Consider the following 26,963-nt stretch of genomic DNA (forward strand, 5'->3'; position numbering starts at 1 on the left):
GTATCTGCCTATTCCAGTGGGTGGACTAAGGAAAGGGAGCAAGTTAATATTTACAATATAATTTGAACATAGTCCCTTTTTCAGCAAAGTATGATTTTTCTTCTCAAGATGAAGGCTGAGAAGAAATACAGCCCGATCTAAACAATTGAATTCAGCACATTCAATAATACTTACTATGGTAATATCACCAGAAGGCAAAAGACTTATGAAGTCTCAAAATATTATACAAAAACATAGGGAAACTCTTGAAAGAATAAGAACAAATAAAATATAATTCTATTTTACCCAGTGAGCAGTTAGCTTTTGGAACCTTAAGAGGCAGTCCAGACTAAAATGTAAATGTTTGCAAGAGGGTATGTATCAATCATTGGGTGGGGTACTGTGATATTAGGGGGAATGTTGAGCCATCCCTAACATATTGTTACTGTGGAGGCTACTTATGTTCTTCTTTCAGTTCTCTATCAGCGACAAAATGAGTCAGTAAGACAATTCAGTCATTCTTATTAGCACCCTAGAAAGCTAATAAGAATGCTGCTGGAATAATCCAAGGTGTGGTTTGTTTCGTAGCCCAAGATGCTTCCACCCTAGGCCCACAGAGAATAGCTACCCTTTTCCTGGGACACTGTGGATCCCTAGACATATAGGAGAAGTAAGGTAGACTAGGAAGCTGACCCCATGCTCTCCAGATGCACATGTAGATGAAGAGATAGGGAGCTCCTTTTCAAGCCAGGTGGAATGTGAGGGTACTTGGAGGTATGAAGCTTTGTTGTGTTCCATTTGACTGAATTTTCCATGTAAGTGAGGTCTCAGATCTTCCCTTTCTCTGGGTTTTGATGCACAGTCAAGTATTTCAAAATCTGATACCTGCTGTCAGTCACATTTTCACTTTCTCAAACCCCAGATCCCTAAGTGTCTCAAACTGGGATTCTGCTGTGAAGTAAAGCAGCACCCAAAGAAAATTTGGCCACCCAATTTATTCTGCCGGCCAGGAGTGGTATAAAAATAGCCAACCTGCTGAAATACTCATTTGGGCCACATTTGCTTGAATGTAGTGATATTGCCTCTGCCAGTAACATTCCCTGCATATTTTCCCCCCACCTCAGGGCCAAGATAGGGACTTCCAGCCAAGGCTCCAGCAAAAAGAAGCCCCCTATGGAAACCAGGAGAGTAAGTACTAAAATGGAGGCTTAGAGGCTGTCAGCTATTCCTGTGCTGTTACAAGTCGGGATTCCGGTTACCAGCACATCTTGGTTTTTCATGCAGATTGAATTGACTGAACTCATTCTTGGGTTTCACCGTCTGCAGAATAACATTCAACTATTATGCCCTTGCCACAGCACATCCCAAAGTGGCTGCATAATAACACGCATCGATGAATCTTTTTGTTAAAAAGTCCTCTCTTTGCCTGGTACGGTGACTCATGCCTGTAATCCCAGCACTTTGGGAGGCCGAGGCGGGCGAATCACCTGAAGTCAGGAGTTCGAGACCAGGCTGGCCAACCTGGTGAGACCCAGTCTCTACTAAAAGTACAAACTATTAGCCAAGTGTGGTGGTGAATGCCTGTAATCCCAGCTACTCAGGAGGCTGAGGCAGGAGAATCACTTGAACCCAGGAGGCGGAGGTTGCAGTGAGCCAAGGTCGTGCCACTTCACTCCAGCCTGGCAACAGAGTGAGACTCCATCTCAAAAAAAAAAAAAAAAAAAAAAGGCCAGGCACGGTGGCTGATGCCTGTAATCCTAGCACTTTGGGAGGCCGAGGCCGGTGGATCATGAGATCAGGAGATCAAGACCATCCTGGCTAAGATGGTGAAACCCTGTCTCTACTAAAAAAAAATACAGAACATTAGCCAGGCATGGTGGCAGGTGCCTGTAGTCCCAGTTGCTGGGGAGGCTGAGGCAGGAGAATGGCATGAACCCAGGAGGCAGAGCTGGCAGTGAGCCGAGATTGCACCACTACACTGTAGCCTGGGTGACAGAGTGAGACTCAAAAAAAAAAAAAAAAAAAAATCCTCTCTTTTCAGCTTAAAAAGCTACTTGTACTCTGCAGTTGAAATAAGAAAATATGTCTATATAGGATTGAGGTGGAATCCAGTATAGAATTTTCCCTTTAGAAAACTTTTCGCCTTCATCTATACTGGGGTCTGAGTCTAGGAACATCTAGTTTTAACAAATGAGCTAGGCATGTATCAGCACTGATAACTGGTAAGAGAAAACTTCTAGAGCAGTGAAGGGTTGGCCCCTGATGGAATTAGATTTCATTTATGGGGTATGTTTCCCATTTAGATATTCATATATCTGGTACCCCTCCTCCATTTTAGGACTTCTTTTCTATATATTCTCTAAAATAGTGACCTTTTTCTTTTCGTCCCCTCTTTAAATAGCTGTTAGCTGGTATCCATGCCTTAAAGATCCTTCCTTTTTTTCTCTATGTCTCCAAAGTTGCTCTGACCCTAAGTATCCAAACACAAACAACTCACTTTCTTCACCTTCCCAGGACCCATAGCATGAGCAGTTATCAAGTAAACATTTACATATGCATTCATTCAACAATTTTTTTTTTTCTTTTTTGAGACAGGGTCACACTCTGTTGCCCAGGCTGGAGTGCAGTGGTGCAATCTCGGCTCACTGCAACCTCTACCTCTCAGGCTCAAGCGATCCTCTCATTTCAGCCTCTGGAGTAGCTAGGACTACTGGCCTGTGTCACCACACCTGACTAATTTTTGTGTTTTTTGTAGAGATGGAGTTTTGCCATGTTGCCCAGGATGCATTCAACAAATTTTCTTTGAGTGTCTACTATGTGCCAAGTACCAGGGATACACCAGCAGTGTACAGCTAGGTAGACAATTACTGATAGATGTGCCATGTGCAGGGGTAGAAGGAAGCACAGGATACAAAGGGAGCATAAAGTGGCCAGGAGGGAAGGATTCCCAGAGTAGCTTGAAGTCCAGTGCTGAGAAATGTTACTGGAAAAGTCAGAATGGACTGGATCATGAAAAGCCTTGAGACTACCTTCAAGATCACAGGACTTCTCTAAAACATTTTTAAGTAGAAAAATTAAGTTATTTTATTTCTAAGGGATTGCTCTGTCTCCTGCTCACAAGGCATTGTGTTGGGTGCTGGGGCATACACAAACATATGTAAACCCTGATTTCTTTTTTCTAGGAGCTTGTAATTTAGTTGGGGAAGGAGTGTATCTTTGGGGATTTATACCTCTGCCTCTGTGTGCGGGGGCAGAGTCCAGGGCCCCAGTTGTGCTGTGGCCAGCTGGCCCACTGAGTGATTTTGGGCAGATGGTCAACCCCTTCTATGCCTCCCATCCTTTAGGATGGTAAGAAAAAGAAATGAGAAAGTACATGAGGAGTACTTGAAGCTCTGGAGAACAAAAACACTTTATACAGCCAAGATAATTACTATTAAAGGAACATTTTCCTCGCTCTCTAACTTCGTATCTTCCTATTCTTAGTTTGACACATCATCTCCCTCAAGAACAGTACCCACAGCTTCTTACTCAACATAATTACCTTTTCAACCTGATTCTGGATTTAGAAAAAACTCTAGTAAAAGGAACATGTTTATTGATTTTGACTCAAGGCCCATCATGGACCCTGTTCCCAGGAAGATGATTTCTCCTAAATTAAAGTGATCACAGTGACTCTCAGTATAAGTCACTTGAGCTGGAAAAATTGAATTTGCTCCTATGGTCCATTGCTTAATATGTTCTGCCCCCTTTGCAGGGAGTTATGGTGTAGAATCACAGTCACTGTGCATGTGCGTGTCTGAACACATTGGGAGCCTGTGTGGGGAAAGCTTAGAAGAATACAACACGTACCTCTGTTTCATAAGAAGTGTTTAGGGAGAATGGGAAGGAAGAGCCGAACCCCCTTGCCTTTGTTACTTCAGGTCCCAGATCTAGAGATCCAGACTTTGGAAGGATAAAAAAATGGGAGGGAGCAGATGAATGACCCAGAAATGAAACAGACTAACTGCACGTCGCATTTTGTTGTTGTTGTTGTTTTGCTATATCTGCTTGAACTGCACTTCTAAACAGATCTGGCCCTGAACATGCAGAGGACAGTCTTGCATCAGGTTTTCAGGGTATTATGTTCTGATGGAGGTCCCAGATGATACCTTCAGTCTGAATTCCAGCTATAATGTTTTTCCTCCCTTATGACTTTTTCTTGAGAAGACATCTCTCAAGATTTTGGGAGATCACAAAAAGGCTACACTGTCTTATGAGGGGACTCTTCCCTGGTTCAGAGGTAGGCTGTACCTCTGTCCCAGGGCCTTTGCCCTCTTGTTCCTCCTACCACCCTTAATAGATGCTTTCATTAGGGCTACTGTATGCAGCAGGATTAAAGCCCCGAACCATAGTTTCATTAAATTTGTAAGAATCATTCCCTCAAGCCAGAAACCAGAGCTTGGCCCTCTAAATTCCATCTCCACCGTCTATAGAAAAGGTAAGAATGGTCTCCTTCCTCCCCAGAGTTCCCTGTCGCTTTTATAGGAATATGACTTAGGTAGCTGCCCATGTGGTCTAGGATTTGAGCGGTTTGTGAAGAGGCTCAGTTCAGAGATAGCTGCCATTCTAACCCGAAGTTTATTCTTAGGATGGGGGCTAGTCCTAGCTTTTCTAGAGACTTGCTATGCCTCTGCCTCCCAGAACCTACCTTTACGGTCTGCAGCCCCTTGCTCTAGAACTCTTAGCCATGGGAGCTAAGCTACGGGAACGTAAAGGCTTAAGAATGATACAATGGGCTTTGGGGGCTTGGGGGAAATAGTGGGAAGGGGGTGAGGGATAAAAGACTATACGTTGGGTATAGTGTACACTACTTGGGTGATGGGTGCACCAAAATCTCAGAAATCATCACTAAAAAAACTTATTCATGTAACCAGACACCACCTGCTCCCCAAAAACCTATTGAAATAAAAAATAAATTTTAAAAAATGGGAAAAAAATTCACAGAACTGCACACCCAAAAGAAAGAAAAAAAGAACTCTTCACCAGCAAAACAGCTTCAGGAGCTCCATCATTGCTGGGTAAAGCCCCTAGGTTCAGACTGGGTGAAGAGAGTAGTAGCCAGTGGCAGAGATTCCCAAAGAAAATATAATAACCATATTTCTGATTATCAGGGTGTTTACTGGAAAATGTTGTGGGCCTGGAATCAGGTTGTAAAATGTCCTCTTCAGAGTACAAAGAAATTTATATAAAGGAGCAGCACATGGAGAAATAATAAGATTGTGTTACATTATGCTAGCTGCTAATGCCACAGTCATGTTTCTACCATGCCTGGCTCTAGCCATGCTGATCCTATTTATTCTTTAATGGCACTGTGCCCTCATACATCATGTCCCTGTCTGGAATGCCCTGCTGTGACTGACCACCTCCTCACCCCCGTTATGACAACATCCCACTCATCCATCCATCCATCCATGAAGGCTCCATTCAAATATCACTTCCCCTGTGAAGCCTTCCTTGACTAACGCCACCTGCTCCATTAATGTCCTTTCAGCAACCACAGCACTCTATATGGATTCGTTGGTCTTATCACACTCTTTTTTTTTTTTTTCCCTAGACAGAGTCTCGCTCTGTCTCCCAGGCTGGAGTGCAATGGCGCGACCTTGGCTCACCCTGCCTCCTCGGTTCAAGCGATTCTCCTGCCTCAGCCTCCTGAGTAGCTGAGATTAAAGGTGCCCACCACCACACCTGGCTGATTTTTTCTATTTTTAGTAGAGACAGGGTTTCACCATGTTGGCCAGGCTGGTCTCGAACTGCTGACCTCGGATGATCCATGCGTCTCGGCCTCCCAAATTGCTGCGATTACACAGGCATGAGTCACCATGCCCGGCCATCATACTGTCTTGACTTAGTTTATGTCCATTTGCTCCATAGAGTATACATTTCTCCAAGGTCAATTTAAGGTCCTCCTGATTTCTGAAACCTCATGTTACTGAGTAGGCACTCAGTAACATGGGATGATAAGTTAAACCCACCTTGATTTATTCTTGGCTTTTAAATCTTACGGTTTTAGAGGGACAATAGTTAGGATGTTGAAATGAAAAAAGGAAAGTCCTGGCCGGGCGCGGTGGCTCATGCCTATAATTCCAGCACTTTGGGAGGCCGAGGTGGGCAGATCATGAGGTCAGGAGATCAAGACCATCCTGGTTAACATGGTGAAACCATGTCTCTACTAAAAATACAAAAAATTAGCCGGGCGTGGTGGCGGGCGCCTGTAGTCCCAGCTACTCAGGAGGCTGAGGCAGGAGAATGGCGTGAACCCAGGAGGCGGAGCTTACAGTGAGCCGAGATGGCACCACTGCACTGCAGCCTGGCAACAGAGCAAGATTCAGTCTCAAAAAGAAAAAGAAAAAAGGACAGTCCTATGGAAAGAAATGGAAAGAAATACAGAACCTATCTAGGCAGTCAGAAGCCAGGCCCTAGTGCTAATGTGAAATCAGTTCACCAGCAAATAGCATTCAGATTGCCATGCAGTGTAGGCGTAAAGTTTAAGACTTTTCTTGGTGTTCTTTTAAACAGAACAGGGAAAGAAAAGCCCAACAAGGATTGCAGGAGACTCTGGCCTCTGATATCACTGGTGTCCAGAAACAAGGTAGGTCCTGGGAAATTTCCATTTATTCTGCTTTAATAATCACCCTTTCCCTTGTAGTTCTCTGATACGTAGAGCAGCACAGAGCTGAGTCTGGGTGCCCTCAGTGGGTAATGTGCCTTGCTCCCGTGGAGGTGCTTGTTAACCAAACTCTGGTCGGGGGGCCTGTCCTAGAGTAATAGAAGCCCCCCAGCTCCCAGAAATAGTGAAGGGAGGCAGTGCATGCCCTTCCTTTGCTTCTGATAGTGAAGTTATGCTCTGACCATTTCAAAACATTTCCAAGTGAGGTGATAAACTTTATAGAAATGTTGAGAGGGATGTGTTTCCCTTTTCTGTACTGTTGGAGAATTATCTCTTCCCTTTGGGGCATTAGAGTTAATATTGAAGTTGCAAATGGATGCTTTGCAAGGGCTGGGAATGCATGTCAAGCTATTGCCCTCCCTACTTGCTGATCTTTTACCCAGCATGAGGATTCAATGTGGACTGCAGTTATCACAGAAACAGGGATGTAGGCAAGTGAGTCCTTCAACAACTTGTCATTTTATGTGAAGACATAGCAGCCAGAGTGCATGGCTGGAACTTGAGCTGTGTAAATATCCCAGGAGCTTGACTGAAAATACTCTGAGGTCAGAATAGCATCTTACTGAGCTGAGATGAAATTGGGAAGGTCAGAACAAACAATTCACCTGGCTTTAAGGAACTCTTGGTGTGAGACTGCCTCTGACTCATACTGGGTGTTTTGCCTTCTACTCACATGAAAACGGCCTATGGACAAACATCTTGCTCCTGCCTGATTGTTTTCCTTACAGATTCTGAGTGGGGGCACAGCCTGCCAGGGCCAGTTGTCCCACCCCTGCAGCACAACACACCTCCACCTAAGGAGCGAGCCAGCGGCTTCATTGGGTTTCTAAGGTAAGACAGCTTCTATCTGGCCATGAGACTCCAGATCCAGCTCAGAGCAGCTCATTGAGTCTTTCAGGGAAATTAGAATAGAAAAGAAAGCAGATTACTCACAGAGGCTTCTCACTTATGTCTAAGATAGACAATGGAAATGAGATTGAGAACAAAAGCCCTAATTGTGCATTTAATAAAGACTGCATCTTACTTATTTTTACACAACCCACCTCCACCCTGATGTGTCCAGGATAAAGCCAAGCTCCATAAACATTAACTTGGGCCAGGTGTGGTGGCTCATGCCTGTAATCCCAGTACCTTGGGAGGCCGAGGTGGGCGGATCACTTGAGGTCAGGAGTTCAAGACCAGCCTGGCCAACATGGTGAAACCCCGTTTCTACTAAAAATACAAAATTAGGCAGGCATGGTGGCACACTCCTGTAATCCCAGCTACTTGGGAGGGAGGCTGAGGCAGGAGAATTGCTTGAACCTGAGAGGTAGACGTTGCAGTGAGCCGAGATTAAAAAAAATAAAATAAGATAAAATTAGCCGGGTGAGATGGCACGTTCCTGTAATCCCAGCTACTAGGGGGTGCTGAGGCAGGAGACTTGCTTTAACCCGGGAGGTGGAGCTTGCAGTGAGCCGAGATCGTGCCACTGCACTCCAGCCTGGGTGACAGAGTGAGACTCCGTCTCAAAACAAACAAACAAAAACACTAATTTGAACAAAGTCTATTCTTAGTTTACTTGAGCCATTCAGATGATTTGGTTACAAAATATTTCCATTCTCCCCTCTGAATCTAGGTTGTGTTTGCAGAGGACAGTTAGCAAATGTCTCTCTCTCTCTCTCTCTCTCTCTCTCTGCCATCCCATTGCAATTCTTTTGTTTTATTCCCCCTCCTGAGTATAATCTAATTTGGGTACCTTTTCAAATGCTATTCCAGTCTTGAATCTCCATTCAATGGTTCCCCAGAGCAAAAATGCCTAGCTAGTGAAGCACTAATGGGAAATGGGGAGAAGGGAAGGAGACCTCATAGAGCCTCAGCCTACTCTGTTCTCATTCTTGCAGCTCTCTCTTCCCGTTTCGATATTTCTTCAGGAAGAGCAGCCACTCTTGAGCCTTCCAAATGCAGCGCTGGAAAGAGGATCATCTCTTGCAGTGACTCCTCCCGAATCATTCTTCCTCCAACTGTTTCCTTTTCTTATGACACTTCAGTCATGGAGAATGAGGTCCCCATGCTGAGTCCTCTGTGGTTTTATCCTGTCCTTTGCCCCTTTATATATTTTTTTTCCGATTTAAAACATTAAGAATGGAACTTTCTAAAATGTTCATGTCCGGAGGGCCCGTTTAGGCCTTTTGTCTTCAGCACTTAGGATCCTAATGACAATAAATTATTTATGAAGAGTTATTGATTGAATTTAGTGGAATAGAGTAAGAGAGAACAAATTCTTCCCTCAAGATAGAGAGAAAATGCATGAAACTTCCCTAGGTCTACCTGGTTACTGTTCACAGGATCACTTTGGATAGGTGACTCTGTGCCAGAGGTTAGGGAATGGGGTCTTTCAAGACTCACTGTCCTGAGCCCTGCTCACCCAAGAGACCTCTTCCCCGGTTCCAGTTTGGCCCCAAATGGTAGCCTCTCCATAGACAAAATGTTTCCCACCTCTCTATCCCTCTGTTTGACAGTAATGCAGATTCGTTTATCAGATTAACTGGAAGTCAATCCAGGTTGGCACCCCTGGAGAAAGCCTGGGCACCTGAGCTGCCTTCAACTAAAGGACTGATCTGTAACAGACACTTTAGCCTTGTGTGGCCGTGGAGAACCAAAATGATCTATGGAAATGTATGGAAACTCATTTTAGCTCACAACAAAGGAGTCACTTTTTACTTGTTAGAGATGTCCAATATTAGAATGGGCTACCTCATAAGGTAATGAGCCTCGTCACCCAAATGCTTTATACAGAAGTCATCATCTGTCACATGCCAGAGGGTGCCCCTCATGAGTGGGAGAGTAGGGGCTGAACTGCTGAGTTCCCGCTGCATCCTGTTGCTATGCTGCCTGCATCCTTGGCGGGGAGAAGAGAAGAGATGGACTGCTGCGGAGGACCTGGCAATCGAGGACCCAGGACTTAAGGGGATGGGGGCTGATGGGGAAACCACAGGGTGTGGGAATTTAAGGATTAGTGACATTAGTAACATCAATTCCTCTCAAATTGTGTTTACAGCCTTTACTGGACTGTCCCAAGCATGGCCTGCTTTACAAAGCTGCTAAGAAGCACAGCTGAGTGCCCACCCTGACTCTGACTAGCTTACAGTGAAGCTTTGGGAAGTTGTTTTCCGCTGAGCTCTTATTTTCTCATCCAGAAAATGCGGGGATAGGATTTGGTGAGTTATAAAGTGCCTTCTAGCTCTGGCAGTCTGTGACTGGCCCTGCTCTTTCCGAGCAGGTCAGTGAGGCAATGACCCCGAAGGGGGCTGCCCAGAATCACCACAGGCTTCCTTTGGCTCACCACCCTGCCCCAACCCCTCTGGCCACCGCTGCCTAGGGGTCTTTCTCCAACTTGCCACATTCTTGCTCAAATGTAGTTTAGCACCATGGATGGACAGCCGATTTGAATTTGAAATCAGCCCTGACATTACCCAGCTGGGTGACTTTTAGTAACTTTCCTTCCTTGAGCCTTAGTTGCCTCATCTATAAAACCAGAGCTGGACAAATCGATCAGCTTTGCTGGGGTTGATGACTTGAGGCCCTTTCAGGAGTGAGGTCCCTGTTATTCCAGGGCTAGGGAAGCACTCCAGCTCAGAATGGCACTCTGTAGCACAGGATGAGAATCACCCACTGACACCGTGGCCATGCAGCTCTGAAACAGACAGCAGCCCAACCCCCCGGCCCTGCCACCAAGCACATCTCAGGAGACCTCCACTGGTATAATTTCCCTTGGCCCTAAGAATCTCCTTCCCCAGTCCCTTTCCTTTGCGTTAGAAAAAGGCAAGCAGGGCTGAGTTTAGTGGTTTTAAAATTAGGGGTGTGGCCAGGCACAGTGTTTCATGCCTGTAATTCCAGCCCTTTGGGAGGCCTAGGCAAGCGGATCACTTGAGCTTAGCAGTTCAAGACCACCGTGGGCAACATGGTAAAATCCCATCTCTACAAAAAAATACAAAAGTTAGCTGGTCCTAGTGGTGCACCTGTGGTCCCAGCTACTCCGAAGGCTAAGGGGGAGGATGGCTTGAGCCTGGGAGGCTGGGAGGTGGAGGTTGCAGTGAGCCTAGATAACACCACCACACTCCAGCCTGGGTGACAGAGCCAGACCCTCTCAAAATAATAGCAATAAATAATAATAAAGTTAGGAGTGATCAGGCCCTGAACAGGGAAGTGTTCTGTCCAAGGTCACAGAGCAAAGAGAACCCAGGTGCCCACAACTCAGCCAAGAGTCTTGACCCCTCTGTCGTCAACTGCACACATGCTGCACACTCCACCAGCTCCTAGGCTTCTCTCCACATCTGACTTCTCCAGGCCTGGACTGTGGGTAGCTTTTTGGACAGAAAGAAGCAGAAAGCAGCAGGAGCTGCTCTCCAAGGACCACACCTCAAAGAGCAAGATCCCCAGGTGGGATCGCTCTGAGGCTTCAGGCAGGGGAGGCTGGCTTGAAAGCCGATCTCCAAGAGGGCGTGGCTCCAAAATGCTGGCAAATAAAGCCTGGAGAGCCAGCAACAGTCTGGAGACCAGCAGGAGGGACAGGAAAACTGCAAGCCGCTCTGTTCCTGGGCCTAGGAAGTGGTGAGCTCGCTGAGGCAGGAGGCGCTCTGGGGAGGGTCTGGGAATGTGGACAAGGGCCCTGCAGGCCAAGATGGGGCAGGTGGAGGGAGGAAGATGTTTGCGCTCCAGTTGGCGAAGGAAATTCCAGGGAAGGGAGAATCACTGCACAGAGGGCTGACACACAGGTCCTTTCCAGAGACAGCTGCTCACGCTCACACCCATACACACACACACAAAGGTAGATACAGGGAAAAGGCAGCACCACTCAGGCACACCACCTATCAGACCAGCCAGCCCTGGCTCACTCACCTGGAATGCAGTATTTAAAGAACTCACCATCCCACCTGCACACCCACATAGACATCTCCCCACTGTGTTTCAGATGCTCATGGCGTCCCCTCAAACCCTGGTTCTCTGTCTGCTGGTCCTGGCAGTCACTGAAGCCTGCGGCCAGGAGGCAGTCATCCCAGGCTGCCACTTGCACCGTGAGTACCTCTGGCAGCAGATGGCTAGGAGGAGTGGAGGTTCTGGGTGGGAGCAAAGAGCTGATAGAGTGGACGGTGGGGCAAGCAGTACCCTAGAGGGCCCCACACTGAGGCACAGGCAACAGGAGCTGGGGCGAGGCAAACCTTGGCAGAGGCGCCGTCTACTGCTTGCCTGTCTCCCTCTAGCCTTCAATGTGACAGTGCGAAGTGACCGCCAAGGCACCTGCCAGGGCTCCCACATGGCACAGGCCTGTGTGGGTCACTGTGAGTCCAGCGCCTTCCCTTCTCGGTACTCTGTGCTGGTGGCCAGTGGCTACCGACACAACATCACCTCCGTCTCTCAGTGCTGCACCATCAGTGGCCTGAAGAAGGTGAGGAGGGCCCAAGCCCGATGGATGGACGTTGGGGTTGGGGGAAGACTCGGGAGACGGAGATCTAAGACAGCCCTGAGAAAGGGGACTGCAGCACAGACTCCCCTCTCCCGCAGGTCAGAGTACAGCTGCAGTGTGTGGGGAGCCGGAGGGAGGAGCTCGAGATCTTCACTGCCCGGGCCTGCCAGTGTGACATGTGTCGCCTCTCTCGCTACTAGCCCATCCTCTCCCCTCCTTCCTCCCCTGGGTCACAGGACTTGACATTCTGGTGGGGGAAACCTGTGTTCGAGCTTCAAAAACCGGAAGGAGCTCCAACCCTGCTGGTTACTTGCTGTGGAATTTTTTTAAATAAGGGAGGGTTGTTCCAGCTTTGACACTTTGTAAGATTTCGTGACTGTCACCTGAGAAGAGGGGAGTTTCTGCTTTCTTCCCTGCCTTTGCCTGGCCCTTCTAAACCAATCTTTATCATTTTACTTCCCTCTTTGCCCTTACCCCTAAATAAAGCAAGCAGTTCTTGAGTTTCTCTCTTTATTAAGTCTACCCACAGCCAGGGAAAGAGGGGTAGACCATGATTACTGTGACCCCCCCCTTACCCCAGGACACTGTGAATCTCTTCTTGCCTGTGCCCTCACCCTCCCCCTGCCCAATAAATAAAAAGGGGACAAGGAAGTACACAGCAAGGGAGGGGAGGAGTGTGCACCCAGGACAGTGTCTGTGTAGAGGGTGAGCTGGGCGAGAATAAATAGACCATGGACCCCATGGTGGGGATGAGGAAGAACCTCACGCTGGCAGAGGCAGGGGCAGGCGAGGCGCTGAGTGCCCTTGCCCAAGGCCAGGAGCAGAGGGTGGGAGCCCGCCTGCAGCCCGGAGCCCAGCTTTGTGGGGCAGGGGAAGATCCCTGATGGCAGCTTCCTGGTCAAGCTTGCCCTTGTCAAGTCCTGCTGCGAGGGGCTGAGCATTCTGTTGCCAAGACCACCATTGCCTCTCCTCGTCTCCCCCCAGTGAAAGCTGGGCTGGGCAGGGAGTCCTCAGAAGCCACTCTGGCAAGGCCAGGGGTAGGTGTGTTTCTCTCTGGGCCCCTGGACAGGAGAAGGGATAGAGGGACTGACAGCTCTGGGTTTAGCTTCTCCCCTTCTGAGGTGCTGTCTAGCTCTGACCCCCACTGGTGGCCACCTGGGGTGTAAGCCGCTGGAGAGGGGCCTCCTTGGCCCCCTGGGTCCCCTGTAGCCGGCGTAGCCGCAGCTCCTCCAGACCTTGCCATAACTCCTGACGCTCCTGGGCCTTCTGCTGCTCCCTGGGGAGAGAGGGTGAGGCAGCTCCCTTTCCTGGGCCCCCCCACAGTCCAGACTCCCTCACTACCACCCCAGCGGCAATGGGAAGGCATGGAACCATTTTTGTTCTGTGACTCCATAAAAACCCTCTGCTGAGGGAAGAGAGCAGAGAGAGACAGATCCCAGCCTGCAGTCACGGAGAAGACGATGGGTGGGGCTCTGAGTGGTTCTGGCTTCTGTAGGAAGCTACAGGGATTCAGAACAAGTCCGAGCTACTCGAAGAATGATGGGAGGACACAGGGGCAGACAGGCATAGGATGGCAGGAGCACGCAGAGTCTTGCACGTCTGATCAGATAGGATTCGGGGTGGTCCTCAGGTTCCCTCCAGTCATGGGGGTCTGATTCCTCCCTGCTCTTCTCCCTTCCCCCACTCCCAGCCCCCAACACTCACTGCTGCTTTTCCAGCTTGTAGGAGGCCGTGAGCTCATCAAACAGCTTCCCATTCATCTCCATGAAGGTCTTGAGCACATTGTAGATCAGCGATACGATGGTTCTTGGCAGGGTCAAGGAGGGACAAGGAGATGAAACAGCTTTGGTTTGCCCACCTCTCCCTTTCCCTGCCCTTCACATGCAGCATTCCACCCTGAACACAAGCACTGCCCACTTCCCTGTCCTTTTCACCACCCCTGGGCCATCTTTTGACGCTTTCTCTGATACTCTCCAGCTAGGAGTAACCCTAGGGTCTGGACTGGCTGGCCCTGGTCCCAGTTTCTGTGAGTTAGGTCACGGCCTGGCACTCACTGGTTCCAGTGCTCCTTGGAGACTTGGTAGAGGGTCCCAAACACGGCAGGCAGCACAGTGTGGCAGTTGTCCTCAATGAGGCTTAGGATATACTCATTGTTCCAGAAATACAGAGCCCGCTCTGCAACCTGGGGCAGACAAGATGGCAGAGTGAGGGCAGTGGCTTCTCTCTGTGTGCAAGGTCTGGTGTCCATCACTACCTCAATGCCCAGGCCCCCTGACCTTCACACACCCCACCTTCAAGGCTCATCTGAGCCCTGGAGGAAGCAACAGTGTTGAAGGGAAAAGAGCATTAGATATGGAATCCAATGCTGCGGGGGAATCCTAACCACTACAGACTCTACTACGCCACGTGACCTTGGAAGAGGCATTTAACCTCCCAGCCTCAGTTTTCTCATCTGTAAAATGGGCTAATAATACCTATGTCCACAGGATGTTATAAGAATCCAATGAGATACTAGACTTTCAGGTGTTTAATGAACCGAAGGGCCAGAATCACTGTGAGGAAGACTTGACTTCCACTGGGTTATGACCCATAAGAACGAGAGGAAGTCTGCACGTGCCTGCAGTAGAACATGAGTTAGAGTTAGCTGGGATGGCGTGGGGAAGCCTGGCTGCATCCCAAAGCGAGTCTAATGAAATCTAAGGCCACTAGCAAAAGGGGAAAAGCGATAACAGTCCTCCATCCCATTATGGAGCACACTTCAGTTTACCAAACATGTTTACACTCACAATCTCTTCCATCCTCATCCCCACCCTGTGAAGAGGTTGTTGGCCCATTTTATAGCTGCAGAAGCTTAATCAGAATCAGAGTGGCGCAGTGATTTGCTCAAGGCCCCTCAGCCAGTGGAAGGCAGGTCGGAGGCTTCACCCTAGGTCTCCTGACCCTAAGTCCGGCATCTCCCCATTACCAGACCCGGGATTGGAGGAGAAACGGAGGGCAAAGGGAGCTGTATTAGGTCAGCTACCCAACCTTTCCAGGCCAGCCCTGCTCCCGTCCCCGCCTGTCCTGCCTCATACCTGGAAATGGGGGCTGGAAACACAGCGAGCCACCTGCTTAAAAAGGGGCTCCTGGATCTTCACAAACTGGGAGGGCTCGATGACATCAAGAATCTCTTCCATCTCCCCCAGAAACATCACCTGGGTGGGGTGGGGAGGGGAGTAGGGACAGAGGGGCAGCAGCTCACATCTCCCCCTACACATACACACACCTGACTGCCTTCTAGAGGCCGAGCCCTCCCAGCCTCCCTCTGGTGGGCATCAAAGCCCTTCTTCATACCTCCTTCTGGGTGCAGGTTTTTGGCCAGTATTTGAGCAGCCCCCGGATCACCTGTGGGAGGTAAGACAGAGAGGAGTCACGCCTGCAGAGGTGAGAGGCTGCCTTAGCCCCCAGAGGTACTCACGTGCTCCGTCAGAGTGGCATCCTTCTCCAGGAACTGCACCACACAGTATGCCAGCTGCAAGGGGGCAGAGGTGGAGAGAAGGAAGATGGGTCAGGAAGGCATCAGGTGCCAAGGACTTGCTGCCCAGGACAGAATGCCAGACACTGCTCCCCCACGGCCTGTTACTTTCTTATTCACCAAGCATTTATCACCTGTCTAGGATGTACCAGGCATGACACTCAGTGTGCTGGGAATACAACTATGATCTCACGGGGAGGGGGGACGGTCAACAAACTCATCTTTGTAAATTTTGCAAAAGGTTCCATAATATGGCTAGTGTGGTGGCTCACGCCTGTAGCCCAAGCACTTTGGGAGGCTAAGGCGGCAGAATCACTTGAGCCCAGGAGTTTGAGACCAGCCTAGGTAACATAGCAAGACACTGTCTCTACAAAAAAACTTTTTTCTTTAATTAGCCAGGCATGTGGCATACATCTGTGGTCCCAGCTACTCGGGAGGCTGAGGAGGGAGGACTGCTTGAGCCCAGGAGGTAGAGGATTCAGTGAGCCATGTTCGTACCACTCCTCTCCAGCCTAGGCAACAGAGTAGGGTTTTGTCTCAAAAAAACAATTTTTGTATCAAAATCTCCCATAATAGATTTGTGTATCCAAATCTTTGGGAATATAGAGAGAGGAGAATTTCATTCTGCCAAGGGAGGATAGAGAAGAAAAGCCTGGCCTCACAGAGCTGATACCTGAGGTTAGCCTTAAAGTGCCAGTGGGAATTCTCTAAGGTAAATGGAACAGAATTATAAAAACAAAAATGGTGAGATAGAATCCCTGGAGGATCTGACCTCCAGGACCCACTGGCAACCCTGACTGTCTGGAGCCCCTGCTGCAGCGGGGCCAGGCCTGGGCCTCACCTGGGCGTGAAAGACAGACAGCGACTTGACAGAGTGCAGGGGGATCAGGACGCGAACCAGGAACTGCTTGTGCTCCGTCTTCAGGGGCAGCGCAAAGCCATTGATGATGCTGAGGAGGAGGCAGAAGAGAGGAAGAGGGCTCAGTTGACCTGGCCCCAGTCCCTCCTTCCAGAATCCGGAGCTCCAGTTGAGGCCCAGGGAGAATCACCTTCCTAGGATCTCCAGCAGCTCAGCCACACCATTGAAGTGCTCGAACTCATAGATGAACCTGCAAGAGAGGAACGCAGGCAGGCTCAAAGCAAGCAGGGTAGGCCCAGTGCCCCCTTAGGCATCCTGCCTGCCCACCCTCACCCGCACAGCACGCTCATCCAACTCCCCCCAGCCCAGAGGCCATGCTCCCTTCCCAACATCCCAAACCAGGCCCCATTGAGATCCCCGCCCCCACACTGAAATGCCCTTCTCAGCCCAGCCACCTCTGCCACTGAGTCCCAAGCTCTTGCCAGTCAACCAAGAGAATGACAAACACTTGGCACATCTACTCTGTGCCACGTAAGTCTCAAAATTATCCAGGGAGATGGGGCTTATGAAATCCATCACACGGATGAAGAAACCAAGACTCGGCGGTTAAATGAAACAACCCTAATGTTAATAGGCAGGGAATCTAACAGACTTCAAGGTACTGGAGGACAGGGATCATGGCTCACCCATTTTGTAGCTAAAAACAATAACAACTGGCCGGGCACGGTGGCTCAAGCCTGTAATCCCAGCACTTTGGGAGGCCGAGACGGGTGGATCACGAGGTCAGGAGATCGAGACTATCCTGGCTAATACGGTGAAACCCCGTCTCTACTAAAAAATACAAAAAAAACTAGCCGGGCGAGGTGGCGGGCGCCTGTAGTCCCAGCTACTCGGGAGGCTGAGGCAGGAGAATGGCGTAAACCTGGGAGGCGGAGCTCGCAGTGAGCTGAGATCCGGCCACTGCACTCCAGCCTGGGCGACAGAGCGAGACTCCGTCTCAAAAAAAAAAAAAAACCAAAAACAAACAAACAAACAAAAAACAATAACAACTAATGTTTCAGAGTCCAAGCCTCAGTCCAGTAGCTATGCTGAGTGCTTTGGAGGCAAGGCCCCATGTCATCTTGATGATGGTCCCTGAGTTAGTACAAGCAGCACCCCCATTTTTATCTTATCTTTGAGATGGAATCTTACCCTGTCGCCCAGGCAGGAGTGCAGTGGCACAATCTTGCCTTACTGCAACCTCCACCTCCCAGGCTCAAGGGATTCTCCTGCCTCAGCCTCCCAAGTAGCTGGTATTACAGGTGTTTACCACCACACTCAGCTAATTTTCGTATTTTTAGTAGAGACCGGGTTTCACCATAGTGGCCAGGCTGGTCTTGAACTCCTGATCTCAAGTGATCTGCCCACCTCCGACTCCCAAAGTGCTGGGATTACAGGCATGAGCCACTGCACCCTGCCAGCATTCCCATTTTAAAGACGAGCAAACTAGGAGAGAGCTTAAGTAATTTGCCCAAGTTCACCCAAATGTTGGAACCAAACTCAAATGTAGGCTATATTGCTTCAGAGCCATGGTCTCAACTATAAGGCCATGTGAGCCTTGATACCCAGTGTGTGCTGGTGCTCAGTGCACATTTGCAGAAAGAACCTCTTTCTGGGTCCTTATGGCTTGATAAAGGTCAAAAGATTTAGCTCCTAGGCCCCTGGACTGACCCAGTCCCTGCAAACCAGTTCATCTCTCTCGGCCTCTACTTTCTCATCTGTAAAATGGAAATAAATACCCATTCTCTGCTGGCTTCACAGACTTTGTATAATCAATATGTATTACGTTACTGAGAAACGGCTTGGAAAACAGAAGTTCCACAAGGGCCCCTGCAGCCCAGGAGCCTTTGCTTTTTGCTGTAGCAGTGTTCTTTTTTTTCTTTCCTTTTCTTTTTTTTTTTTTTCCGAGACGCAGTCTCCCTCTGTCGCCCGGGCTGGAGTGCAGTGGCATGATCTCGGCTCACTGCAAACTCTACCTCCTGGGTTCAAGTAATTCTTGTCTCAGCCTCCTGAGTAGCTGGGATTACAGGTGCCTACCACCATGCCCGGCTAATGTTTGTATTTTTATTAGAGACAGGGTTTTACCATGTTGGCCAGGTTGGTCTCAAACTCCTCACCTTAGGTGATCCACCCACCTCGGCCTCCCAAAGCACTGGCATTACGGGCATGAGCCACCACACACGGCCTTTGCCGCAGTCTTCTAACAGCCCTCTTGCCCTCTCCAGGTCTCTGCTGGGCAGGCAGCAGCCACTCACCGGAGGAAGATGTGGTTGCACTGTTTGCGGATGTAGGCCCGGAGACCCAGGAACTTGCCGTAGACCCGGTGCAGGATGGTCTTGAGGTACTCACGCTCCCGGGGGTCCTCACTGTCAAATAGCTCCAGGAGCTGTAGGAACCAGAGTCAGGGTCAGGGTCAGGGGAAAGGTCCACCCCAGGTTGCTTCCATCCTATCCCTGGCTCCTCAGAGAGCCTGCCCCTGCCTTGTGGTACCACCCAGCCTGGGCTCCCCACTTCACCATCAGGACAAACTTTTGATCCACATATCTCTTGGCCACGGAGGGCTGGAAGTCTGGGCTCTCCAAGAAACGCAGGAAAAACTCATATACCAGCTGGGGGAGGGGGACAGACAAAAAGGTGAGTTCAGTAACAGCCTCACCCACTCATTCCACCCTATGGCCCTCATCCAACCGTCTAGGGGTTAAAGAGGCCCTTTCCCCATGCCTTGGATCTCTCCGAAACTTGGATCTCTGTCTTCCCCAACCCTTCGGACCTGCAGGTGTGGCCACGAAGGCTCAAGGTTGGGCTCATCCTCTTCAGGGTCAAATTCAGGGTTCTCACTGGGCGGCAGAGTCCGGAAGATATTCACTGAGATCTGAGTGGCAGAGGTGGGGTTCATTAAGGAAAAGCCCTTGAAGCCGGAAGCCAGGGAGTCCCTCATTCAAAATTCTTTCTTCCTTTCTTTTTTTTTTTCTTTCCCAAGACAAGGTCTCGCTCTGTTGTCCAAGCTGGAGCACAGTGGTGCAATCTTGACTCACTGCAACCTCAACCTCCCAGGCTCAAGCCATCCTCCCACCTCAGCCCTCTGAGTAGCTGGACTACAGTAGCACACCACCATGCCCGGCAAATTTTTTAATGTTTGTAGTGATGTAGTCTCACTGTCAGGCTGGTCTCGAACCCCTTGCCTCAAGTGATCCTCTTGCCTCAGCCCAAAGTGCTGGGATTACAGATGTGAGCTGCTGCTCCCGGCCCTCATTCAAAGTTCTAACACGTTGATTTCAGCACCTGCCCCAGCAAGCAGTTCATTCCTTGGGCAATCATCACCTGAACGCCTAGTTCGTGCAAGACCTGGGCCAGGGGCTGGGAACCCAAGGGTGAATGGGACACATCCCTGCCTTCTAGGCAGGTGCAATCCAGTGAGGAGAACAAGGTTGGAAGCTGTGAGGTCTACGGGCAGGAAAAGAGAGATTTCCAGCTTGGGCATTGAGAGCAGCTTCTCGGCAGAGGCAGCACCTGAGCCAGGCCACGGATGGTAAGGGGTGTGGGGTAGAGCACTCCAGGCCTCAGGCAAGTATAAGCAAAGGTGTGAAGGTGGGGCAGGCCCGGAGGCATTCAGTGGGTGTCAGGCAGCAGCGGGTCACGGGGAAGGAGGACGTGGACTAAGGCCAAGCCGATGAGTGCAGGGTTATTCTCCACGCAGGGGTCCTGTGGACAGGTCACGGGGCTCACGCACCCTCTTGGCTGACCCTTGGAGCCTGGGTGGCAGGTGCTTACCATGCGGATGATGTCTGGGTAGACGGGCTCGATGAGGACACCCCGGGTACTCCCCACACACTCCACCAGCTCGTTGAGGGCCGCCCGCTTCACCTCCTTCCCCTTGAGGTCAGCCACACAGTCCAAGAAGTCAAACATCACCCCACACTGGGCAAGCTTCCGGCTCAGCAGCTCGTGCAGCTCAGAAGCTGGCACATCTGGGGAGGGGAGGGCATCCTGAGCCTGAACCCCAGCTCCCCCCGCTGCCCCAGCTCTGGGTGGGACAGACCCTCCTAATCTCCAGGGCAGTCTCTGCTGCCCCCAGCCCCCATGCTCTTGTGCCATCTCCTGCTCCTTGCAGACGGCAGACAACTACTGTCCCTTCCTCCGTTCCTGGGGGTTGAGGGTTGCTTTTCTTCCTCCTAATCCAGGCTCAGAGAGTACGGTGGCCCGATTTTTAAAACGAGATCACAAATCCTGGATGCAGAGGCTTTCCACAGGTGCCCCAAACAGCTGCTGCCTCCCTCTCAGGTGGCACCCTGTTCTAAGGGCCAGAAATGGGGAGGGGTTCAGGGCCAAGGATCTCTATGGTGTCCTCAGGCTTGGCCAGTCTGGCCCCTGTGGCCCAGGGCTGGGGAAGGGAGCTACGTGGTGATCCCAGGGAACCCTGCCAAGAGCCTGCTCCAGGGATCCGGCAGCTGGCTGGGCTGATAGTGGCCCCTGGAACCCAGGCTATGGGCCCCACCCTTGGCCCTGGTCTGCCCCTAGGGTGGCGCCACCTTCGGATGTCCCACCTCCAAGGATGACAGGCCAGTCAGGCCATGCGTCAGCAGAGAGGGCTGGAGGGCTGGGGTCAGTTCTGATGGCATAGAACCTAGCCTGGAGGGGTATCCAAACTCTCTCTCTTGGCAGTTGCCTGCTGCCTCCCACCCCACCCCACGGCCCTGCTGGTCCCCTCGGGGGCTCGGTTCCCCTGGTGGCCAGCAGCCAGCTCACCTTTGAGCAGGGGCAGTGGCGTGAGCTCCTGCTGGTTGCTCTGATAGCGGAACTGAGAGGAGCTGTGGGAGCGCCGGGGCCGGGCTCTGCGGAGCGAACGGCGGGAGAAGCCGTCCACCTTGTCTGGTGGGGGCACAGGCGACAGCCCGGGGGAGGAGGGGCTGGTGGGGGTGCTTGCAGGGGGCAGCTTCGTCTCCATGGCGGTCAGGCGGCAGGTCAAGCTTTCAGAGCCCCGGGGGTTCTCTCTGGGCCTGGGAGGTGCTGGGTGAGACTGGACAGACTAACTTGGTCCCATCCTGTCCGGTCGTGGGGGGGGGGGCACAACCACAGTCCTGGGCCCCCCCCCAGGGCCTCCGGCAACTGCCCAGTCCTGGGGGGCAGGCAGGGTAGAAAGGAGGATGGCTCAGGCCTCAGATCCTTCCTAGGGGTCCTGAAGAGTCCAGTTAGGGTTCCCACCCTGGCTCTTTTGAAAACGAAGTCAGGCAGAAAGGTCAGCAAGAAAGAGACAGAGAAAGCCCGTCAGTTCCTCAGGAGAGCCGGCAGGCTGTGTGGAGCGCCAGGTCTTTTCCCTCCTATCCTTGCCCAGACCCTAAAATAGGGGTGCAGCCCCCTCCCATCCTGGACATGTTCCTCCCTTCTCTCAGACAGAAAGGCTCCAAAACAACCCCTCCCAGAATAGGGCCTATCCCCCAAGCCAGCCCCGACTCAGAATGGAGCCCCGATCGTCATCCCTGCCCTTTTCAGAATGGAACGCATCGCTGCTCCACTAACCCCGGCCTCTTGGGACAACCCCAAGACTGGAGGTGCTGTCCCGATGCCACCCCGCTCCTAGAACCCGGCACCCTCCCCCACCTCAGCTCCTCCTTCCTGGCCCCCCAAACCTCATGGGGTGGGGGACACTCACTTCTCGGAAACCCAGACTTCGGTCGCCAACCCGCGGGGGCTGCCCGTGGGGAGGGCGACAGCCGTTCAGGGCCCCTTCGTAGCGGTTCCGCTCGGGGCGCTGGGGCTGGGCGGCGGCGCTCCTGGGTTCTCTCCCGGGCTCCGGGGGGGCTGGAGCATGCCCCCAACTCAGCCCCGGGCCGGGACCGGGCGCTCGGCGGGCTCTGCACCGGCCTTCGCAGCGCGCGGATCTCCGCTGAAGTCCTGGGACTCCGACCCAGCGCGGTGCAGCGCAGCGGGAGCCCCGGCTCGGCTCCGTGCGCACCGGCACCCGCCGCCCAGCTGCTCAGGATGACATCAAGTCACCTCCCCCCGCCCGGCCCGCACCTCCCCGCGGGCTGAAAGTGGGGGCTGCGTCAGGAAGGCCGGGGGCCGCTGGGAGATGTAGTCCCCGTGCCGTTTAAAGTGAGCTGCCAGACCAAAGGGGACACCCTTGAGGGCAGACTCTGGGGTGAAGGCCGAAGCTTTTGAAGCCAGAGAGCAGAGTGGGATGGGCTCTAGCTGGGGGCGGGAAGCGTGGATTCTGGAAGGGAGGCAGAACAGCGAAAGAGGAGGGCTTAGGAGTTTGCACCAGAAAAGTGGGGTGATGCCAGGACACTGACAGGAAGGAGTCGCAGCCAGCTATGCCAGGCCCACAGATTTGGCCTGGGCCTTCTATGCCCTAGGCCATCCCCCTAGGAACCTCACCCTCACCCCAGAACCAAGAGACACTTCAGAAACCCCTTGGAAACCAGCACTGGACTAGTTAAAAGTCTTCGATGAGTCAGTGCTTGCTGGGAGGGGTGTGGTGCACTCAAGGCTGCTGGGAAATGCAGTCCATCCTCAGGCCTGCAGTCCCCCTCCCGTCCCTTGCTGTCTATAGTGACATCATGGTCTCCGGTTTAAAGGGCCAGTCCTGGAGTGGCAAAGCCCGAGAGGAGGTTTTCTCCTGGAGCTGCCACCTCATCCCAGGCAGCCTGGCCTTCCCGGATGGACCTTTCAGCCCCGCTGGGCCCTAAGATGTGCTGGGTGGGACAGTGTCTCTTGCTCAAAATCCCACTGCTGGTGTGCAAGGCAGGAGTTCGGCATGCTGACCAAAAGTTCCCAGCCTGCAGTCCTGGGCCCCCTCCTAGGATCCTGGACCCCAACACTCTTTATAGCCCTGAACTCCATCCCACTACACTGCTGTGAAATCTCCACCCTGAAATGTTGCCTGGATAAGCAGCTGGTCCACGGTGAGCAGCAGGAAAGGGTGATGAGACCAGGTAATGAGGTCCGGGAAGGGGCTAGGGGCCTTTTCAGAGTCTGCCCCATCCTGCTTTGGGTCTTGGTGACCACTCAGTGCTCCAGTGGAACCGCCCAGCCATCCTCCCGGAATGGCTTGCAGAGGAAGCCTGGGTGTGCGAGAGGTGCCCATCTACCAAAGCAACAGAAGACAGAGGCCTGCACTGAGGGCCGCAGTTCACCAGGCTGGGGTCCAGGACCCCAGCACTGGAGACCCAGCAAGTGCTCTGCTTGCTCAGGAACCTCCGGCAGCCTTGCCCATCCGGCCCTTGGTATCCCTGTCTGTCCAGTGGGAATCCATGATCTCCCTCCTCGCCCACCTCCCAGGCTCTTCTGCATCCCTGAACAAGCTGAGGGAGGGCAGGCCCACAGAGCCTCTGCAGCCAGGCAAGGACCCTGAGGCCAAGAGAGAAGAAGCGCCTTGCCCAGAGTCACACAGCGTGTCATCAAAAGTTGGGGCCAGAGGGCAGGCCTCCACCTCCCAGATGGCTGCAGCCCACCTCCACAAGCCCCCTGGGTACCAGTGCCCTGGTCTCAAGGCTAGACTGACCACACAGGACTGGTGTTTTATATAAAGGAAGTGCTAAGGCCAGGTGTGATAGCTCACACTTGTAATCTTGATACTTTGGGAGGCTGAGGTGGGAAGATCACATGAGCCCAGGAGTTAGAGGCTGCAGTAAGCCATGATTGTGCTGTCGCACTCCAGCCTGGGTGACAGAGACCGTGTCTCAAAAATAAAACAAAAACAAAAGTGCTCCATTTGAGAACTGGGGCACTGAAGAGTAGAGGAGAGGCATAAGACTTTTGGAAGAAAAAAACTTTTTTTTTTTGAGATGGAGTCTCGCTCTGTCGCCCGGGCTGGAGTGCAGTGGCGCGATCTCCACTCACTGCAAGCTCCGCCTCCCAGGTTCACACACCATTCTCCTGCCTCAGCCTCCCGAATAGCTGGAACTTCAGGTAACTGCCACCAAGTCCAGCTAATTTTGTTGTGTTTTTAGTAGAGATGGGGTTTCATGGTGTTAGCCAGGATGGTCTCAATCTCCTGACCTCGTGATCCGCCCGCCTCGGCCTCCCAAAGTGCTGGGATTACAGGCGTGAGCCACCGTACCTGGTTGAAAAAAAAGACTTTTGAAGTGGTGGCATTTGAACTGGGTCTCGAAATAGGCACAGTGTCACTTGGGGGTATGCAAGGTTGAATATTCTTTTTTTTGTTTTTGAGAGAGAGTCTCACTCTGTCACCCAGGCTTGAGTGCAGTGGCACCATCTCGGCTCACTGCTGCAACCTCTGCCTCCCGGGCCCAAGCAGTCCTCCTGCCTCAGCCTCCCAAGTAGCTGGAAACACAGACATGCGCCATCATGCCGGGCTAATTTTTGTTTTTTTGGTAGAGACAGGGTTTCGCCATGTTGCCCAGGCTGGTCTCAAACTCCTGAGCTCAAGTGATCCATTTGCCTCAGCCTCCTAAATGCTCCTAATTTTTTTTTTTTTTTTTTTTTTTTTTTTTTTTTTTTTTTTTTTTTGAGACGGAGTCTCGCTCTGCCGCCCAGGCTGGAGTGCAGTGGCCGGATCTCAGCTCACTGCAAGCTCCGCCTCCCGGGTTCACGCCATTCTCCTGCCTCAGCCTCCCGAGTAGTTGGGACTACAGGCGCCCGCCACCGCGCCCGGCTAGTTTTTTGTATTTTTTAGTAGAGACGGGGTTTCACCGTGTTAGCCAGGATGGTCTCGATCTCCTGGCCTCGTGATCCGCCCGTCTCGGCCTCCCAAAGTGCTGGGATTACAGGCTTGAGCCACCGTGCCCGGCTAAATGCTCCTAATTACAGGTGTGAGCCACTGCACCTGGCTTTTTTTTTTTTTTTTTTTTTTTTTTTTTTTTTTTTGCAGTGGCGTGATCCTGGCTCGCTGCAACCTCTGCCTCCCGGATTCAAGCAATCCTCCCACCTCAGCCTCAGTCCGGAGTAACTGGGACCACAGGTGCATACTACCACTCCTGGCTAATTTTTTGTATTTTTTGTAGAGATAGGGTTTTGTCATGTTGCCCAGACTGGTCTCTAACTCCTGGGCTCAAGTGATCCTCCCACCTTGGCCTCCCAAAGTGCTGGGACTACAAGTGTGAGCCACCATGTGTGGCTTTTACCACAATTTAAACGAAATGCATTACATTATGTTATATGCAACAACAGATATATGTTCAAAACAAAAAAAACAGTCACCCATTTTAGTTGTACAATGTATAGATGAAGTTCCATGTATTTATAGATGAAGTTTGTTTTTTGAGGTGTGTCCAGATCCCCCTGTTCTCCTGGCTGCCCCTGAGCTACCTAGAGGAGCTTCTCTGGCCTGGACACCTAGTTCCCTGCCATCTGCCTGGGATCTCCTTCCTCCACTCCACCCAGCCTTGAGGGATGGCTGCTCTTCCTCCATAAAAGCCCTTCCCTCTGATAAAACCCAAGCTTTCCACCCAGCACAGAGTCAAAAGCCACAGTCCCCAGGCCACCTCCGTGATCCCTTTCTCACCGAGAGGGTGGGCCATCCATGGGGGAAGGGAGAGACTCCTTCAGGGCCCCTGAGGCCTAAAGCACACAGTTTACCTGATGAGTTTTCGCCTAATCTAAGGTAGGAAGGATGCCCCCGGGAGCTCACCCCTGGGCAAAGCCTGGCCCTCCCCGTTTTCTCTCTATGGGGAGGAATCCTGGCCCCAAACTTCCCCAGACCTCTTGACTGGAATCCAGTTGTCCAGTAGAAGAAGTCCCTAAATGCAGTGGCCAGGGCCAGTGTATTTGTTAGAACTGCTGGACCTAGGCCAGGTGCAGGGGCTCACGCCTGTAATCCCAGCACCTTGGGAGGCAGAGGCAGGCAGACTGCTTGAGACCAAGAGTTCAAGACCAGCCTGGGCCACATGGTGAAACTCCATCTCTACAAAAAAATAGAAAAATTAGCTGGGCATGGTGGCATGAGCCTATAGTCCCAGCTACTTGGGGAGGCTGAGGTGGGAGGATTGCTTGAGCCCGGGAGGCAGAGGTTGCAGTGAACTGTGATCATGCCCCTGCACTCCAGCCTGAGCAAGAGGTACTGTCTCAAAAAAAAAAAAAAAAAAAAAAAAAAAAATTACATATAGAACTGCTAGACCTAAGGCTGGGCATGGTGGCTCACACCTGTAATCCTAGCACTTTGGGAGGACTAGGCGGGCAGATCACAAGGTCAAAAGTTCGAGACCAACCTAGCCAACATGGTGAAACCCCGTCTCTACTAAAAATACAAAAATTAGCCAGGTGTGGTGGTGCGCACCTGTAATTCCAGCTACTCAGGAAGCTGAGGCAGGAGAATCACTTGAACCCAGGAGGTGGAAGTTGCAGTGAGCTGAGATCACACTATTGCACTCCAGGCTGGGAGACAAAAAACAAAAAACTGCTGGACCTAAAGTGGGGCTTGAGACTTTGCTGCAGAATGCCCCATGGGGTTCCCAACACCACCTTT

General features: G+C 51.5%; 3 protein-coding genes across 17 annotated transcripts in view; 2 read left to right on the forward strand and 1 right to left on the reverse strand.

Annotated features, from left to right (window-relative positions):
• MAJIN (membrane anchored junction protein) overlaps positions 1-8,905 on the forward strand; it is a 35,826-nt gene extending 26,921 nt beyond the window's left edge. For 12 of the 13 annotated variants that reach the window (XM_005577331.4, XM_074013233.1, XM_065527995.1 and 9 more), the window contains 4 exons: positions 1,104-1,167; positions 6,535-6,607; positions 7,414-7,516; positions 8,566-8,905. In XM_005577331.4, the coding sequence (XP_005577388.3) occupies positions 1,104-1,167; positions 6,535-6,607; positions 7,414-7,516; positions 8,566-8,614 (289 nt within the window). In that variant the 3' untranslated portion in view covers positions 8,615-8,905. The remainder of the gene's footprint in view (positions 1-1,103; positions 1,168-6,534; positions 6,608-7,413; positions 7,517-8,565) is intronic. The other variant, XM_065527994.1, reaches the window with a different exon arrangement.
• Positions 8,906-9,657: 752 nt separating this feature from the next.
• Positions 9,658-12,628, forward strand: GPHA2 (glycoprotein hormone subunit alpha 2). Of its 2 annotated transcripts, none has more exons than XM_045372105.3 (4): positions 9,658-9,882; positions 11,637-11,739; positions 11,926-12,110; positions 12,227-12,628. In XM_045372105.3, the coding sequence occupies exons 2-4, from the start codon at positions 11,637-11,639 to the stop codon at positions 12,326-12,328; spliced, it is 390 nt and encodes a 129-aa protein (XP_045228040.1). In that variant the 5' UTR covers positions 9,658-9,882; the 3' UTR covers positions 12,329-12,628. The 2 variants fall into 2 exon arrangements, with proteins under 2 accessions (XP_045228040.1, XP_005577406.1); XM_005577349.4 differs by lacking the exon at positions 9,658-9,882 and adding an exon at positions 11,216-11,275.
• On the reverse strand, positions 12,625-22,532 carry PPP2R5B (protein phosphatase 2 regulatory subunit B'beta). Of its 2 annotated transcripts, XM_005577345.5 has the most exons (14): positions 22,191-22,532; positions 21,287-21,749; positions 20,312-20,508; positions 19,311-19,412; positions 19,057-19,149; positions 18,796-18,926; positions 16,692-16,751; positions 16,484-16,592; positions 15,586-15,639; positions 15,462-15,512; positions 15,203-15,322; positions 14,183-14,310; positions 13,833-13,934; positions 12,625-13,404 (listed from the first exon to the last, which is right to left on the reverse strand). In XM_005577345.5, exons 2-14 carry the CDS (start codon positions 21,483-21,485, stop codon positions 13,257-13,259), a joined length of 1,494 nt encoding a protein of 497 aa, XP_005577402.1. In that variant the 5' UTR covers positions 21,486-21,749; positions 22,191-22,532; the 3' UTR covers positions 12,625-13,256. The 2 variants fall into 2 exon arrangements, with proteins under 2 accessions (XP_005577402.1, XP_045228037.1); XM_045372102.3 differs by lacking the exon at positions 15,203-15,322.
• Positions 22,533-26,963: the final 4,431 nt, after the last annotated feature.

The sequence above is a fragment of the Macaca fascicularis genome, chromosome 14 (genome assembly GCF_037993035.2).
Source record: "Macaca fascicularis isolate 582-1 chromosome 14, T2T-MFA8v1.1".
Lineage (NCBI taxonomy): Eukaryota > Metazoa > Chordata > Mammalia > Primates > Cercopithecidae > Macaca > Macaca fascicularis.